The sequence below is a fragment of the Aricia agestis genome, chromosome 3 (assembly GCF_905147365.1).
Source record: "Aricia agestis chromosome 3, ilAriAges1.1, whole genome shotgun sequence".
In the NCBI taxonomy this organism is placed as follows: domain Eukaryota; kingdom Metazoa; phylum Arthropoda; class Insecta; order Lepidoptera; family Lycaenidae; genus Aricia; species Aricia agestis.
In genome coordinates, this window is record NC_056408.1 from 23,717,245 (window position 1) to 23,736,314 (window position 19,070).

The following is a 19,070-nucleotide window of genomic DNA, read 5'->3' on the forward strand; positions in this document are numbered from 1 at the left end:
TTATATTTTGTAATATTATATTTCATGATGTACGGTAAGTATTAAAGAAGAAGTTTTAATACTCCGACAAAAACATGCAAGAGTTTTCGTCAAAAACAAAACACAATGAAATGTATTGCAAAATATAAGTAAACAACAACAATAAACTTATTCTTGAAATGAGTCATCCAAACTAAAATATAATATTATTGTCATAAATAATCAAGTATCAAAACTATAATTCCGACTATAGACAAGGTTGCCATACGTAGATCTTTTGAATTTGCCGCCTTTTTCCAGTCTATCTTTCGCTAGCCAGACTCTACCAAATCAAAATACTGTGGCCGGTCCGCCATTTTATGTTCCGGTTCTCCGAGGTACATAAACTGTCAAAGTGTCGTATTATAGGGATGTCGAAATTGAAAGAAAATATCGATATATCGATATTTGAAAAATTTCAATATCGGTCTCACGAAAAAATTACCCAGGTTCTGGTGCCAGGGGGGGGCAAATTACCCAGGTTCTGGGCCAGGGGGGGGGGGCAAATCAGTATTTCATAAGCTAGGTGTTTATAAAGAATAAAAAAATACTTATTTTTAGTTGTAAAAATATTGTATTGCAGACAAATGTCAAAAATTAGTTTTCTTAATTTTTATAGTTAAGCTTATTATAAAACGTAGTCATAATATAATATTATTTATGTATAGTTTAAAAAAAACCTGTCAGTACCTCGCTACGCCCATGTTAAATGTTAATTATTCGACCTCTGTGGCTCAGTGGTGAGCGCCTTGGGGTCGCGGGTTCGAATCCCGCCGACGGAACAAAAAGTTTTCAATGTTCCCGGGTCTGGATGTGTATTAAATATGTGTATGATATAATAAAAATCTTAAATATATGTATAGTATAAAAGTATTAAATATATTTCCGTTGTCTGGTACCTGTAACACAAGTCCTTCAGGTACTTAGCACGGGGCCAGACTGACGTGGTGTGAAGTGTAGATATTATTATTATTATTAATTATTACCTTTTAATACTAGGTATGATGTAAATGTAATATAGCGACGTAATGCTCGCCAGAAAACCGCTATGCAGTTTGGCAGGCTGTTAGATTATGATTAATTATTTATTTAACAATTTTTCAATAAAGAATTTATTTAGAGAGAAATTAAGAAACGTGACGACATAGCGGATGTGTGTAAGTAAGGTAATTTTTTAATTATGGAAAAAACATAGTATTATACCTTCATGGAAAAAACCAAGCAGCACTGTCAAATAAAACAAGCAAACAATACCAATCGCCGCCAACTATTTATCTAAACTCTACAGTTTTTGTTTTGTTCGCACTTTTTCTGATGTCGATTTTTTTTGTGTAACTTTCACGGATATTATGATTTATGATTGTTGTTAGTATTTTTTAAATAGGCACCTTGTAGGTCAAACCCAGGGTGGGGCAAGCATGGGGCAAGCGCCCATGCTTCGCGCTAAAACCGATACTATTGGACGATCTGCGTGTATCGTCCAATAGTATCGTCTCGTAGCACGAAGCTTCGGACGATAGCGAATAGACGCAGGTGCGGCCGGGCCGTAAGAAAAAAGGGATGACACTACTTAACTTTCTTGACGGACTATATAAAGTTATAAGGGGGCTGACTTCTGCTGACTGCTCAGCTAAAAACCTTCAAGAAAAGATCACAATTTTTCGGAGGATATTATTATTTTTATACCTGTATGTTACTTTTGAAGTAGGTACTTTCGAGGAGGTCGATTGAAACAGATATAAGAAATAAAACTTAATTTAATAGTTCTTTGGATTTTTCTCACAAAATTGTAAAAAAAATAGTTTTCTGTACAAAATACTCATACTATTGACTACCTATACGCAGGCTCCGAGTATCATTGGGGCATGAAGTTCGGAATGAGCTTTCTATAGCTTCTGCTGTTTTGATCTTCAAAAAGACTTCTGAGCACATATACCTGCAAATATAAATTGTATTAGTACTTTATCTTAAATACCTTGTCTTGATCACGGACGTAAAAAAAATACGGACGGATCGCCATTAAGAAATGAGTGAAGCACCCTTAATAAGCCCAGGCGATCATACGTACACATCTTGCACACGCACTCGCACTGTAATAAGCCGATCGTACCGCCATTACGCAATTAGACTGCATCGCGGTGACACGTCTTTGTCATTCATAAATAAAAATAAATATGCCATCTTGTGTTGTAAAATGGTGCAAGAACAATACAACCTTACACAAAAAACATCAAGGAATAATATTTCATAGGTAAGATAACATATTTTTAAAGTATTTTGATAAAATAATGTAAATATTAATTCAACTTCAACAGGTCAGTAATGTCCATAACAAAGTGGGGAAATTTTCCCCAAACCGGGGAAAATTTTAAATTATTTTTAAATAATCAAATAATTAATTTTATTGTCTTTTATTAGTGTCATGTAAGTATTTAGCATACTATTGACCAGTAATTAGGCAGGAATACAATAATAGGGGTGTAGACAGTAAACGAAATCTAATACAAATTATTGTTTTTTTGAGAGTTTGTATTATGGAATTACCGAAAATGGACATATTTTACTTAATAACTTTATAATATTTTTTATATTTAATAAGTGATTTTTTAAATTGAAATAAGAGTGTATTTATTTTTTATACATATTTTTAGGTGTAACAAAATACTTATGTACTATCAGAGAAGTTGATTCCTATGCAAATCGGGGACATAAGTAGTTTGGTTGCGTTACGTCAAACCCAGCCGACAGATGACAATTAACATTGAATTGACATAAGTATTCGACCAAATAACGTTGGTCTGTCAATTGCATAGCAATCAACTTCGTTGATGGTACATCTGTAAAATAAATATATTTCCTAAAAATAGTCTACACCCCTATTAATTTCTTAATTTACAAAAGTGGATATAATTGTTGTTTGACGACCTCTGTGGCTCAGTGGGTGGGCTGTCGGTAGCTCAAGCCGGGGGTCGCGGGTTCGAATCCTGCCGACGGAACAAAAAGTTTTCAAAGTTCCTGGGTCATGGGTGTGTATTAAATATGTGTATCATATAATAAAAATCTTAAATATATGTATAGTATAACAGTATTAAATATATTTCCGTTGTCTGGTACCCGTAACAAAAGTCCTTCAGGTACTTAGCACGGGGTTAGACTGACGTGGCGTAAGCGTCCATAGATAAAATTGTTGTCTTAGATTTCCTTCAGTAGTAGGGGAGGAAAGGTGCTATTGGTGTAGTCACCCGAGCGTCATTGAGACCTAGTAGGAATGAAAATATTGAATGGACTTCTAGACCAGGAATAAATTTAACACCATGTTAGGTGATTTGATTTGACGTTAGCGCATGGTAGAACTCTCGATAGCTCTAACAGGCCGTTAACTGATTTAACAAGCCATTATTTATTTAACATTACTTGATTGTTTGATGAAACTGGTTACGGGACATAAGTATCTTATATCTTTTCGTATACAGGTTTCGTATATAGGTTTCGGGGGCGATAAATCTATCTAGCTAGGAATTATTTTTAGAAAATGTCATTTTATTCGTGTTTTATCGAATACCGAGCAAAGCTCGGTCAAATAGCTAGTAATAATTTTATTATTGTAAATGTTTGTACATAATCATTATTACTAATAATGTTATGTAAATAATATACTTCTCTGTACGTAACATGTGTTTTTTTTCTATCTATAGTGTCATAAAAATAATATTTTCATTATGACATCTTTAACAACCGCTTACATTTCTGAAGCGAAAAAAACATAAAAATATGTTTAAGTATAAAAAATACATTTAACTTGTCTGAGTTTACAAAATTTAAAAAGTAGGGAAATTTATGATTTATATGGCAACCCCCATATCACGCACACGTCCTACACGGGCGGCCATAACTAGGCTTCACTCGTGATTATAAGAAGGTTACGTCCGTATTTTTTTTATGTCCGTGGTCTTGATACCTAGGGGGGTATTACACTATCATTTATATTGGATCATTTCTATGATCATATATAGGATCCAATATATATGATCATTTGATCATATCTGCATATTACATCTTCTTCTTCTTCTTTTAAAAATGGCCGCCTCGGTGAGTTGCCAATGTCAGAGTGGCATAAAGGACTTTGCTCTATGTAGCGAAGGTCTGGTGAAGTAACAAGATTATCATATATCATTGATCCTATTTTACGTCATATGTGGTTTCAATAGCCAATGGAGAGCGGTAACGCTGACAGGGTTACGTATTGACGTCAGGGTTACCTACTAGATCTCAGAGAATTCGATTTGTCAAAAGACATCGTCATTTTTAATATGGCTTGTTTTTTGTTATTTCAGCAAGATTATCCAAGTATATAATTAGAAAAATAATTACATTATATTATTTGTAGTGTCCGACCGAAGGTCTATTTTTGGCCGAAGCCGAAGCCGATTAATCGACAATCGCCACAACCTTCGGCCGAAGCCGAAGCCGAAGTTTTATAATCTTAATCTCGACTCTCAGTAATTAATTTTGTTCAAAATTTTCTTTAAGCTACAATGAATATTAAAATTATTTCAAAACTTCAATATTGACAATATTGGTTTACCTCTATATTGACTGTTTCATATAGAAGTTGATTTAGAGATAGTAATAAAAGCTTGTGATTTTTTATTAATTATTTGTAGTCGTTGCGTGCGTGAGCGGGAACCTAAGCGATTTCTACTGGTACTTATTCAGGGTGCTTAGGGACAAAACATACTAAAAGTCCTGACGTCTAGGAGGTGAGCCATAGGGAAGGGAGGGTGACAAAAGTCTCAATTTTTAGTTTTTGGCTAATACCTTAAAAACGATGCGTTGTGGCAATAAAGTTCTATAACGAAATAAAAGCTTATTTAATTCTCTAACTATGATTCTATATAGTTTTTCCAAATTCTCATCCGTTTTTAACTACACGCGCTGGAAGTTTCGGAATTGCTCTTTAGCATCTACATTAGCCGCTGCTACAATCCCTGATACAGTGACAAAATATATTATTGTTTTAGTGAAGCCTCAGGCACTGGTAAGTCGCCTATTGTCCTTGGCGTCAAGAAATTACCTACATTTTCCACCCCCACACTTGAGGGGTCAGCCCATTCCCGAATGTTTTTTTATACATTTAACTAAGCAGGCTAACAATTAGTGTATGTTCCAACTGATGGAAGCTGGTTACCGTTATGCCTTGCGTCGTCTGCAACACCAGGGGTGCTACTGGTGCGTTGCCGCGTTAAGGGGTGTAATGAGGGGATGGGGGGGAATCAATCAGTCTTTGTTTTACTCGACTAGACCGAAACTAGACTAAAAATAAAATAAACAAACACTAACTTCTGAATAAAAAATTAAATGATTTATTAAGAAATTAGTGTTTGTTTATTGTATTTGACAGTGACTCCCAGTGGCCTCCGCATACACGATCGGTCTGTCGCTCTCTCACGACTCACTCAGTCTTTCGTTCAATTTCGACGGTTGCTCGGACCTTCGGCAAAGCTTCGGCTTCGGCCGGGTTTTAGGCCGAAGCCGAAGGTTTCGCCGAAGGTGTTTTTTTTGGCCGAAGGCTTCGGCCGCCGAAGCCGAAGCTTCGGTCGGACACTAATTATTTGAAACCAAAGACTTCTATTTAAACTGAGGTAGACATGCCATACTCTACGAAATGACATTTGAAAAGCAATCCTAAAACAATACACTCAAAGCATTACACACACAAACAAAAATGTATCTTCGTAGTCAAGGGCGAGATGCCAATATTATTTTGTAACAAGAGTGACAAGGATGGCCTATGGTGTTCGGTTATAATACCGAACGCAAGCGTAAGGGAACATACCCATACTACGTGACCCATTTAGGGACGGGTCTTCAAAATACTACGCTCGGTCACAAGAGGGGGGAGTGGGTCTAGAGTTTTGTCATGTAGTCAATTTCGACGAGAGAAACGATGATGTTTTTTTTCCCGCAATGTAATACTTGACACTGGCATTTATTATGGTTATTTATATGCTATAGCCAACAGCCACTAAAAAAACAAGCACTTCTGTCACTTGTCAGGCATTTTGAAGTTTGATGAAGCTTGGTGATCATTTATTATATTTGGTGTTCGATTACAATTTGAACTAAAGTCGAGACTAAAATAGCTAGTATGTGCCATCGAGGAAATTGAATCCTAAATCCTAGGTAGTTGACAGAACAACGTCATGTAGTCGGATCATGTCAATTCAATGTTAATTGTCATCTGTCGTTGGGTTTAACTTTAAACGCGACCAAATAACTTAGGTCCGCCATCTGCCTAGAAATTAATTTCTCTGATTGTTCTATTGTAATTTTAGACTATTATTATATATATTTTTTTTATCTAAGAGACTCGTTACACTGGGGCGCTTGCCCAATGCCCATACAAAAGTAAAAAAAAAATGTGCTCATTCAGCGCTGCTACTTTCACAGTAAAATCACAATAAGGAACACTTACACATCCTAAAGTATCACATAGTTTTGTTACACCTTGTATAGCATAAAATATAATATTATCTTAAATATTGGTGTCAAGTATATTTTCTTTTTGGCAAACTATTGGGTATCAAAGTATGGTTTGGTGATCGTTTTTTGTTCCCATATTTAATTAAGTAAGTAGTAATAATTATCTATATATTAATATTTAATACGCAAACGAAAAACTTTTTTTTATGAAATATGCTTCAAAATGTCTTCAACAACGAAAAAAATGGATTTTAAATTGAGCGAAGTTAATTTGGATAGATACGTTGCCATTTTCTTGATATATTCTTTTGTTTCAATTTTGTTTTAGTACTTGAGGGTAAATACAGGGTGATTATTAGTAAGTACTTAATAAATAAATTATTACCTTGTGACATCAGCTAAGCCATGATCCGTTCTTACTATTTTAAACCGACATAAAAAAGTAGGTTCTCAGGTTGACCTCTATGTATGTGTGTATGTATGTATGATGTATGTTTGTCCGCAATTATCACTCGTTTGGCTGAACCGACTCTGATGCGGTTTTCAGAACAATATTTGTCACATTTAGGGCCAATTTAAACTAGCGTTGAATCGAAGCGAATTACCAAAACTGAACATAGCAAATTCAACCTTAGCTCAAAAACGTTAATGTGTGCGACATAACTGCTGAAAATTAAAAAAAGGCGTGCGCATTCACGCGAATTCGTGCACGCATTCGCGCAAATTGCGAATGCGCCCGACCAACGCTGGAATTAAGGTTGAAAATGCTATGTTCAGTTTTTCAGAAAGAAAAACTGCAAAACAGTTTTTCTTTCTTTCTGTCTTTTGTTAAGAGTCTTTTGTTATAAATAACTTATAACAAAAGACTCTTTGCATGTTTATAATAGCAGCGGTTTACCCTGAAATAAAACGCTTATTAAATACTTACCTTATTTGAAGCATAATAATTGAGATAGGCACTTCCGTTTCCGCAGATTTTACCTCCTTTTCTTTCCTGAATATTGGTAGCTCTGTCAACCTTAGCGCCATCATCGAGCAGGTAGAGGGAGAATTCCCGCTCTATTCCGACTATGATCATTAAGTCGAAATTACACCAGGCAGAAATAAAAAGTTATGCTTCAAATAAGGTAAGTATTTAATAAGCGTTTTATTTCAGGGTAAAACGCTGCTATTAAACACTTGACCGTTATTTGAAGCATAATAATTGAGACGTGTTTGTTATCGCCTGGTGATGATGTACGCCAATGTGACAAAATAAAAGTAAGACGCTAATGTGAAAAGAAAATATAACAATATAACGCCGCCCTAGTGCTTGAATGGCCAATCGACCAGTGAGCAAATTTTACAGGAGACGTTTTTTTTTAAATTACTTGTGGATATTATTAGAACATTATTAAACTTTTGCTGAGTTAGAAAAATGTAGTATTTCCTTATATGTATAGAAATAGTAATTGAAAATAATAACTATAGAACTCATTATATTTCATTTAAATATTGGAGATTGGCCAAAATTCTTCCGACATAATTATGTATATGGAGATTGAGCACAACGACATGGAGATAGTTCCCTAAAATAACGTACACATTACTTCTGCGAGGCAAACCAGCGTTGGTCGGGCGCATTCGCGCGAATTTGCGCGAATGCGTGCACGAATTCGCGTGAATGCGCACGCCTTTTTTTTAATTTTCAGCAGTTATGTCGCACACATTAACGCTTTTGAGCTAAGGTTGAATTTGCTATGTTCAGTTTTGGTAATTCGCTTCGATTCAACGCTAGTTTAAATTGGCCCTAAATGTGACAAATATTGTTCTGAAAACCGCATCAGAATCGGTTCAGCCAAACGAGTGATAATTGCGGACAAACATACATCATACATACATACACACATACATAGAGGTCAACCTGAGAACCTACTTTTTTATGTCGGTTTAAAATAGTAAGAACGGATCATGGCTTAGCTGATGTCACAAGGTAATAATTTATTTATTAAGTACTTACTAATAATCACCCTGTATTTACCCTCAAGTACTAAAAAAAAATTGAAACAAAAGAATATATCAAGAAAATGGCAACGTATCTATCCAAATTAACTTCGCTCAATTTAAAATCCATTTTTTTCGTTGTTGAAGACATTTTGAAGCATATTTCATAAAAAAAAAGTTGACAGAGCTACCAATATTCAGGAAAGAAAAGGAGGTAAAATCTGCGGAAACGGAAGTGCCTATCTCAATTATTATAAGTTATTTATAACAAAAGACAGAAAGAAAGAAAAACTGCAAAAAAGTCTATTACAAATTAAGAAAAAAATGTATATATATATATATATATATATATATATATATATATATATATATATATATATATATATATATATATATATATATATATATATATATATATATATATGTCAAGTCGGTCGATTCAGTAAAATGGTAGAAGCTTTACTAAAACTTTCGATCGTGTTTAGGAGGGAACACAAAAGGCACGTTTCTGGAAGTTGTATCACTGGCCTACACTTGTTCATGATAATAAATATCCAATGGTTAATATTCTACCAATAAAAAACATTAAAAACCCACAACAATCCTAGAAAATTAATAAAAACACATTAACGTCACTCTTAATATGTCAGATATACCACCACTGCAATTTGATGAAGTGAAGCAAGCAATCTCCAAACTAAAAACTAACAAGTCACCAGGTATTGACAACATCCCCTCTGAGATCTGGAAATGTGGTGGTGAGATGTTACAGTTAAGGATATATGACCTACTAAGTAAAATCTGGAATAATGAAGTTCTAACTACTAAATGGAACACTGCCATTATCTGCCCCATACTTAAGAAAGGTTCGAGGAAGAAATGTGCAAATTACCGAGGAATTGCACTATTGCCAACAGCATACAAGATCCTTTCGTACGTGCTCCTAAAGCGATTAGAACCATATGCTGAGAATCTGTTAGGGGACTATCAATGCGGATTTTGGCGAAACCGTAGTACAGTAGATCAGATCTTTCTACTTAAGCAGTTGATGGAGAAAAAATGGGAATATGCACAGAACATCCATGTGCTATTTGTAGATTTTGCTAAGGCATATGATAGTATAGATCGTGCTTCCCTATACACGATGTTAAGGAATTTCCAAATCCCTGAGAAACTTATTAACTTGATCAAGACAGCTACGAGTAAGAGTAATGCGGTGGTACGGGTAGACAGGTCATATACGAGTTTATTTAACATAGAGACTGGACTAAAACAGGGGGATGCTCTCTCACCAATGTTATTTAACCTAGCGTTAGAATACATAATAAGGAAAGTAACAGACCTTGACAGGGGCGTCCAGCTTAATGGAAAACATCAAGTAATAGGCTATGCAGATGATCTGGCTCTCATGAGTGAGAAAAAGTCTGATGTCGTGGATATGGTAAGGACCCTTGAGAAGGAAGCCAATAAAGTCGGACTTAAAATCAATCATGGCAAAACTGAATACTTGCACATGCGGAGATACAAAGATAAACGACGACCACCTGAAGATCTTTTAGTAGATAACATCTCATACACAGGAACAGCTAAGTTTAAGTACCTAGGTTGCACTATAACCGACACAAATTCTAGAGTAGATGAGATCGACATCCGAATCCAAAGTGCTCTTCGGTGTAGTGCGGCACTCCATAGAATTTTAGTGTCCAAGATCCTAAGTAGAGGTACGAAGATACGAATATATAAAACTGTAATTCGACCTATACTCTTATACGGCAGTGAAACTTGGACCCTAACTCAAAAGGAGGAAACAAAGCTGTTAGTAGCTGAGAGAAAAATACTGCGCAAGATTCACGGACCGACGAGGGATGAAGATGGCAGTTGGAGGCCATGGAAAAACCTTGAGATTGAAGAACTCGTGGCAACGCCCAATATTATCGGGGAATACAAATCTCACCGAATCCGCTGGCTCGGTCACGTAGAAAGAATGAATGATGACCGAGCGGCTAAAAAAGCGTATGTGGGGCAAATGACTGGCAAACGACCGGTAGGCCGTCCCAGATACCGCTGGAGGGATGAGGTAGAAAAGGACCTGAAGGCGTTACGAGCCGGATCATGGCAAGATGTCGCACAGGATCGAAATAAATGGCGTGTGCTTGTGTCAGAGGCCAAGACTCAATTTGGGTCGCTGCGCCGCAGTAAGTAAGTAAGTAAGTAAGTAACGTCACTCTTTCACATTCTAGGCTAAACTCTTCCTTCGTTTATGTTCTAAAAATTTTTGACCTAAGCATGTTAGCACCTTATTTTATTTATTTATTTAACTCAGGCATCTTGGCCCATAACATAAATACCTTATAGACTAACATACATACAATTATACTAAAAACTAATAATAACACTAAAACACTAAACACGTATTGTCTGCGACGTGGGGCGCGACGTATTCGGAAGTCGTCCTCGGAACCTGCTGTAGACGACTCCAATCGGCCAGAACTCCTCCTTCTTGAAGGTCGGTAGATGGTGCGTCGGGACTCTCACCACAAAGAAGCTAAAATTCACTTTGTGGCGGGACTCCAAGCGCTCGAACCTCAAGACGAAGGTTATGGCCACCACACACGCTACGGTCTACCGGAGGGGTCACCTGCAGGTATGCCTGCGCAGGTGTCACTCGAAAGAATTGATTCTCGATTTTGCGCCGATCGAATGGGCAAGTCCAAGCAACTGCACAGGCCTATTCCCATTTCCCACACACATTCCGATTTACTTGCGCAGGCATACCTGCACAGGTATACCTCTCCGGTAGACCGTTGCGTGTATGGCTAACATTAGACTGTTTTTAATTGTTTGTTATTGTTTTTTTTCTAGTTAATTTGATCTGTTATATTTTATCAGTGCAGTAATATTTTAGTTACTTAAATTTTTATATTTTATTCCTTTGTTAATGTCCTAAAAATTATATTCAATAATCCCTATACCTACAACTAAATAATATGATTTATTCAAACAAGAACCTCTTTTATGCAACATACCGTGCATGGTCGGTAGACTGCCGATTACCTAGATATTCTGCAGATTGTCTAGTAATGTAAAAATAGAATCAATTTTTTGCACTTTAACTTACTCACCCAGAAAATCTGCAGAATACCGTGTGAATTTTCACTCTAACTGGCTTACATAAATTAACGGTAACATATACAAACATACATACATACATAGCCTGTGAGACACATAACTCTTACTTTTTGCTTTGCTGTAGCCAGGTAAAAATTATTCATCTATTGTGAACAACTATGATAGTTACCTGTGAAAGTTAATCCCTGAAGATTTATTTATATATTTTACACAAAATCTTTTTATTTTTACACAAGATAGCATTTTGCCCTTTGATTACATTAATTAGTATCTGAAAATAAAACTAAGTTTGTTTTAAAAATTTCTTTGCTAACCGTACACACTCGCATACGACCGTCGCGTACAGCGCGCCAGTGAAGACTGACTGCAACGGTGTGAATTAGCTCTATTGGAACGGCGGAAAATTTGGTGCGTATGGCCCATCTACATCAGTTTAAATAGAAGTCTTTGTTTGAAACATATTAACGAACAAGAAATTAAAAACTCTTTTTTATATTGAATAACTGGCAACATCTATTTCTATGACCGTATTGGATCCAATCTCTCAGTAAATGTCAAAAATCTATGATCAAGGAAGAAATGAATCATATGTCTATATTACATTATCCAATATCATTGACTCAATGATCTCGGATCCAATATATATGATAATCTAATATCCCCCTAATAAAATATGTAGGTAAAACTGAATATCCTATTTTTTAAGTAGGTTAATTTATTTTACAATAAGGCTGCTATCCACATTAATCATAGTAATATCATAGTAAAACCTCTCTCTAGTGCTGTGATTGTGATTTTATAATGTGGCTGGCACCTGGAAAAATATTATCGCACGAGATCCTCGAAAAATGTATTTAACCCTACATAAAAAGTATTCTATATCCTTTCCCATAACAGAATTGAACTATCTCCACACCAAATTTCATCAAAATCGGTTCAGCGGTTTAAGCTTCACGTAGGTTCATTCACTTCATGTTTATATTAATTATTCTATTTCATTGTTACTACTCTGATACAGTATTTCAATTTTTTCACCTGAATAATGCTGACGACTATCATCATAATGATCTGCCAGATTGACCAGTTCATAACCCTGTAACAAGGAAATGTAGTTAGCGCTATGACATAAAAAATGTTTTATTTCTGAGTTTTTAATCAAATCTTTTCAGAAAGTCTATGTGATGACCTACCACCGGTTCGGGAACTAACCCGGCGAGAAGAACCGGCGCCGGGCGCGGCGTATGAAACTCGCACAGAACCGGCGTAGTAAACTCGCACAAATTTTAAAAAATAAAGACAAACACTGTTCTGAGTACCTAGCTACTAAATAATAATTATTGCTAGATGATCCTCAACTAGTTGCACGAAATCCTTTCAGAACGCGAGAAGCGTGAGAACCGTACATTTTTTATCGACAAATACTATCACTCAAAGTATGTCTGTCTATAGTCTATACCGAATTTCATCGGCGTTGAGCGTTTAAACCGTGAAGAGGTAACGGACCAGCCTTTCCCAAAGTGGGCGATAACGCCCCCTTGTGGGCGCTGAAGGTCTAAACTCTAAAGGGAGGCGGTGTGGGACTCAGAAAGAATGGGGGCATTGTGTAGAGGCTTGGGGGGTGATTTATGTAATCTGGTCTCTGGATGCATTTTTAATTAAAACAATGTGGCGCTAAAACATCATTTTTTCTCATAGTGGGCAGTAGACAAAATAAGTTTGGTAAACCCTCAGGGTAAACACGTGTAACAGACAGACACAATTTATAGCAAAGATGCACTAGGCACATGCTAGTGCGGCGTTTTGCGACTGTTGCCGGTGATGCTATAAGGCGTTGGCAGGTCACCCAGCCCCTCACCTGGAGCACATCTCCTCGGCGAGGTTCCTGTCGCGGGCCTCGTGCGCGGACAGCAGGTCCTGCAGGCGCCGCGCCGCCGCCACGTGCTCGCGCATCCGCCCCACCGCCTCCGATATGTCGCGCACGCGCATCATGTACACGTCCGCCGAGCTCCCTGCACATAATATTATGACACATCACACAATACGTTATTGTCGGAGATTAGTGATTACACGTTCAGTTTCTCATGACGCGAAACTGCACATGTAACCCACGGATTGATTGACTGATCATTTTTTTATTATGTACTTTTTAGCCATCAACCTGGCGTCAATCTCACATTGATGGACTGAACTGATGCAAGATTGAGCGTGTAACCTACGAAATTTTACAAAGTCTAAAGACGCTTTTCCTGTCATGCGTGTCATCGCCCGCGCGCGGATCTGGTCCTCATGAAAGTTGCCCGCATCCTGCATTTCCCGTCATGCGGACAACATGGGCGCGGCCTGGAGCATGTTGTGAGTTGTGACTCACATGTGGACCGGATACGCGAGCGGGTGACAACACGCATGACAGAACACCCTATCGCATAATATGTAGACTAATAATTTTATACAAAAAATTTCTAACATGTAACATTGTAAGGGCGTTCGCTGCGTTAAGCGTGTGCCCGGCGCGGCGCGGGCGGCCGCGACGGTCACCCGTCTCTCTAAAAGTTTACAAGGCTCAGCATTGAAAATATATTAAAGAAGACTGCATCTTTGTCATGTTATAAGTTATTAATATTTTTACCACCCATCTCCAGTTCCTTGTCGTCATCATAGTCCTTGTCCTGATTTTCATCATTATCAATAAGGAGATCAAAGTATACCTGTAAAAAAAAGTTAAGATTATCTTATAGTGCTTATACAGGGTGTAACAAAAATAAGTGATAATACTTTAGGGTGTGTACATATTCCTTGTAGAGAGTTCACTGTGAAAGAAGCAGCGCTGAAAGACCAAAAATTTTTTTCACTTTTGTATGGGGAAACTCGTGACGCTCGGGCCCTTGCCCATACAAAAGTGAAAAAAATTTTTCGTCTTTCAGCGCTGCTACTTTCACGGTGAACTCTCTACAAGGAACACGTACACACCCTAAAGTATTATCACTTATTTTTGTTACACACTGTATAATATAAAATTCTAGTGTCACAATTTTCGTTCCCGTACTCTTCCGAAACGGCTTGACCGATTCTCATGAAATTTTGTGAGCATATTGAGTAGATCTGAGAGTCGGCCAACATCTATTTTTCATACCAAAAATTATTTATATGGCAAAACAACATTTGCCGGGACAGCTAGTTAATCTATATATTATATATCTTTAAACGAGCAATCAACGATTTATATTAGTATATAGGGGGTTTCGGGGGCGATGAATCGATCTAGCTAGGAATCATTTTAGAAAATGTCATTTTCATCGAATACCGAGCAAAGCTCGGTCAAATAGCTAGTAAGTATATAAAACTCAAAGGTGACTGACTGACTGATTGACATAGTGATCAACGCACAGCCCAAACCACTGGACGGATCGGGCTGAAATTTGGCATGCAGGTAGATGTTATAACGTAGGCATCCGCTAAGAAATGATTTTGATACAATCCAACCCCAAAGGGTTCAAATAGGGGATGAAAGTTTATATATAATAATACTTCTTAACGCGAGCGAAGCCGCGGGAAAAAGCTCGTCCTATATACATTTATAATCTTTTTTTTTTTTATGAAATAAGGGGGCAAACGAGCAAACGGGTCACCTGATGGAAAGACACTTCCGTCGCCCATGGACACTCGCAGCATCAGAAGAGCTGCAAGTGCGTTGCCGACCTTTTAAGAGGGAATAGGGTAATAGGGGAGGGTAGGGAAGGGAAGGGAAGGGAATAGTTGAGGGTAGGGAAGGGAATAGATGAGGGTAGGGAAGGGAATAGGGTAGGGGTTAGGGGATTGGGCCTCCGGTAAACTCACTCACTCGGCGAAACACAGCGCAAGCGCTGTTTCACGCCGGTTTTCTGTGAGAACGTGGTATTTATCCGGTCGAGCCGGCCCATTCGTGCCGAAGCATGGCTCTCCCACGTATAAAATCTGTTAAATATGGTAAACTATTACATAATAATTATAATTGTACATTACAAAAACTTTTTTAACATCTTTCAGTAATGTAAGAAATATAAGTAAATAATTATGTATTTATAGCAGGGCTCGGAACCGGTTTGAAAATACCGGTTTATTTCGTTTAAAAATATATCGTTCTTTTATTTACCGGGTAAACAAGCGAACGGTTTTTACGTAACCCAAATGGTAAACGTTACCGGTTACTAATACACTAAACGATTTTGAAAACCCAAATTAACCGGTTAATTCTTCGATCGCGCTTCTTGGAAATCTATTTTTATCACTTATCGCGGCCCGCTTGGGCCGCTTGGGAGTTGATAAGATAATTTCGCAATTATTTTCACCCATCTTTTTTTAATTTTAGAATGTTTTATTTTTTTATTTTAATTTTTAATTTAAAAAGAAATGTTAGATTTGACATACAGAGATCTAAGGGCCGGGACATAAAAACAAGAAGAACTATTATAGCGTAACAAATGTATGCGATCAGTGATATTTTAATTTGGTCGCATTATCTACTATTATACTACTATGGAAGAAAGTGACACATTGCAGCAAACATGTCGTATTAATCTTGTACATTGCAATTTCATCGCCTTATAACAAGAATGAACGAATTGATAGTTGTTCACTTAACATTGCATTTACTAATCTGCTGTTAAATTTTTACTGTGGGACATAAGTATTTTAACTGTCTGCTTCAGTTTCCAAGGTCCGTTAAGTAATGCCTTGTTAGGATTTAACAAACAGAGGTTGGTGAAATCGGGTCTTAGTCTCAGATCCAAACTCCTGTTTAAATCTATTATCTAGACAGTAAAAGACCAAATAAAGTTATTCTCATTTATTAAATACAAAGTTAAGATTTTTATTAAACTCAATTTCTTTCGGAAATGATTATATTGATCTTGGATTCATTTCTTTTTTCTCCAGATGAAAATTACTTACAGTCTTTTCACTGAATGTGCTGAAAGTGTTATCAAAGCAAAACTTGTAGTCACCCTCCAATGTGGAGGTGTGTCTGTGTGCATTATCCTGCTTTTTGTAGTCGGCCACGATGCTTCTGCCCGTAGGATCTGACAGTTGGAAGGATATGTCTAACTCCCCATGTGTAGAATCTATTACCTGAAATGAGTTTTATAAAACTTACCACACTGCTATTTGAAGTAAGTTATTATAAATCTGTTTTAAATATTTGAGAAGTATATTTTTGTGATGTTTACATAATATCAGACAGTAGACGAGTATGAATACAAAACTAATTAATTCTTGGAAATCTATTCTATTGTGTGTCGCTCACCGGTGAGCTTAGGGGGTTGATGGGTTAAGAAGTGATTGAAAAAATATTACAATCATGAGATAATAATATGCTCTGGCTCTCAGAAAATTTTACATACTACCTTCATAATACAAATAAAGTAGTAGCATTAAGGTGACGCCGCGTTAATGTTAAAAACGGTGTTGGATATGTTTTAGATTGCTTGTTTTCTATGAGAGGCCGAAAAACAAGAAATGGAAAGGGTGTAAGCGACAAAATGGTTATTTGTCACATAATTTGAAAACCATAAATATATTTCATATAAACTATGGCAAATTATGGGCAAATTATAATAAAGACATAGATTGGTACACTATAGTGTACCAATCTTGGAAGCTTAAATCACTTTCCTCTATTGGCAAAATTAGAATTCCTTTTTTTACAGAGGTCTTTATGATTGATTATTCTGTGTTATAAAAGTTGACCAATCGTGTTATGCTATGGCCTATGGGTAATTCACAGACAAAGACATGATGAATATTGTACAATGTATATATTATACAATGAACTTTAATTTCTTAGCTTTAGTCATTGCTGAGAAAAATTGATATTGCTACAGCCAAATTATCAAGGCGTCGCCTTAAATTTGTAACTCCTAGAAAAAACTGAATTGGTTTGGGCTTTTAAAGTGGTTGTATATCAACTCTATATTTATAGTTGATTTAAGACTTATATCAAGGCCTGAGCAAGGTTCAGGGTTTAGATTGAAAAAGAGAAACACAAACAAAGGAAAGACAATGACAAATTTCCACATTGAACAGTGGTTGATTATATTATATTTGTTGTAACAAACGAACAAAGATATACAAAAAGAAAGAGTACAGCGCAGCATAACAAACTATATATTATACTGCACCATTTATTTATTTACCTGATATTCCATATCAATTATATCATCAACTAAGACGTTCTGATAAAAACAATCCGTTTTGCCGGCTTGAACAGTGAATGTCATGTCTTTTTGGTACGCAAACACGACGCTAAATATAGTACTTAAGATTAAAAATATCATTTTATACGATAATATGCACACCGGTCACCAAGAAACAAGAAAAATTATCACTTTGTTTATAAATTTAACCACATTATTAATAATTAATGTAAGTGTTAATTTAGTTTAATTATAATTATATCACGATCCGACAATCGACAGAGTTAAATTATTTTGGAAATGGTACGAAAATAGATTTTAAATTCAAAAAAAGCCCACTACTGTGTAATTTCTGACAAGTCAAATGTCATTTTAACAGCTGTCAGTTTTTTTACCCCCGGCAGCACCGGGTCCGGGGGTGTACACTGTCAAAAAAGTCATGAAATTAAAAAGTGGCAACATCGTAGTGTCATCCCTTTCAAATCAATTTATGAAAAAAAGGGATGAGTGATGACACTACGATGTTGCCACTTTTTAATTTCATGACTTTTTTGACAGACTGTACTTTGCAGTTTGTATTTCGCAGTTACCGTCGACAGTAGCCTGTAGTCCATTGAGGTTTGTAGTCTGTACCGTAGAGCGTAGTGAGTAGTGAGTAGTGACTAGTGGTTTTGAATATAACTTTAATCTGTGGGTTTTGACGTCTTGACTCTTGACTCTTGACCTCCGTGAGTAACCTCTAACATTGGCAACTTATATCTTCATGTTGGCAACTCACCCAATGAACATGCAATGAACCTCACCGAGTCGGCCATTTTTAACCCTTAACTGTAGTCGTGGGTCCACTGGACCCATGGTGATTCTTTAAACAAGCACTAGTAGCGCTGTGGGTAGTGGAGCTCCCCGCGCACCTCAGTACCTTTAGACAGTAAGCCGGTGCATACGCAGCAAGACGGACGTTTTTCGCGAGCTACTCCAATGGTAAGTAAATGATTATGCATGGGTCCATTGGACCCACGACTATAGATACGTATTTTTATAATTCTTAATTTGTAGTTGCTTTTTATGTTAAATTTCAGTTTTCATCATGGAAAATAATAAAAATATGTCAACCAATCGCGTAGACATAATAGAGCAATGACTGAATGCTGATTTAAGCAGTGATGCAGAAGAAAATTCGGTTTCTGTGAGAGGTGCTCTAAATACTCACTATATTAATGAGTTTTCTGATAATGACGAAGATTTTAAGAAAAAAAGTGATCATGACTTGAACTCTGAAATAAGCAGCTA

The 19,070-nt window shown here is 36.6% G+C and overlaps 1 protein-coding gene across 1 annotated transcript; it reads right to left on the reverse strand.

Annotated features, from left to right (window-relative positions):
• Positions 1-1,789: 1,789 nt before the first annotated feature.
• On the reverse strand, positions 1,790-18,129 carry LOC121725447 (transmembrane emp24 domain-containing protein 5-like). Its single transcript, XM_042112438.1, has 6 exons — positions 17,781-18,129; positions 16,540-16,716; positions 14,240-14,318; positions 13,469-13,622; positions 12,649-12,706; positions 1,790-1,954 (listed from the first exon to the last, which is right to left on the reverse strand). Exons 1-6 carry the CDS (start codon positions 17,919-17,921, stop codon positions 1,874-1,876), a joined length of 690 nt encoding a protein of 229 aa, XP_041968372.1. The 5' UTR covers positions 17,922-18,129; the 3' UTR covers positions 1,790-1,873.
• Between the last annotated feature and the right edge of the window lie 941 nt (positions 18,130-19,070).

Excerpts from the sequence above, each read along its gene's own strand:
- LOC121725447 (XM_042112438.1), bottom strand. The coding sequence starts at position 17,921 with ATGATATTTTTAATCTTAAGTACTATATTTAGCGTCGTGTTTGCGTAC. Across the intron at positions 16,717-17,780 it reads TAATTGATATGGAATATCAG|GTAATAGATTCTACACATGG; the intron begins GTAAATAAATAA and ends AACTCATTTCAG. Across the intron at positions 14,319-16,539 it reads GCACATTCAGTGAAAAGACT|GTATACTTTGATCTCCTTAT; the intron begins GTAAGTAATTTT and ends TTTTTTTTACAG.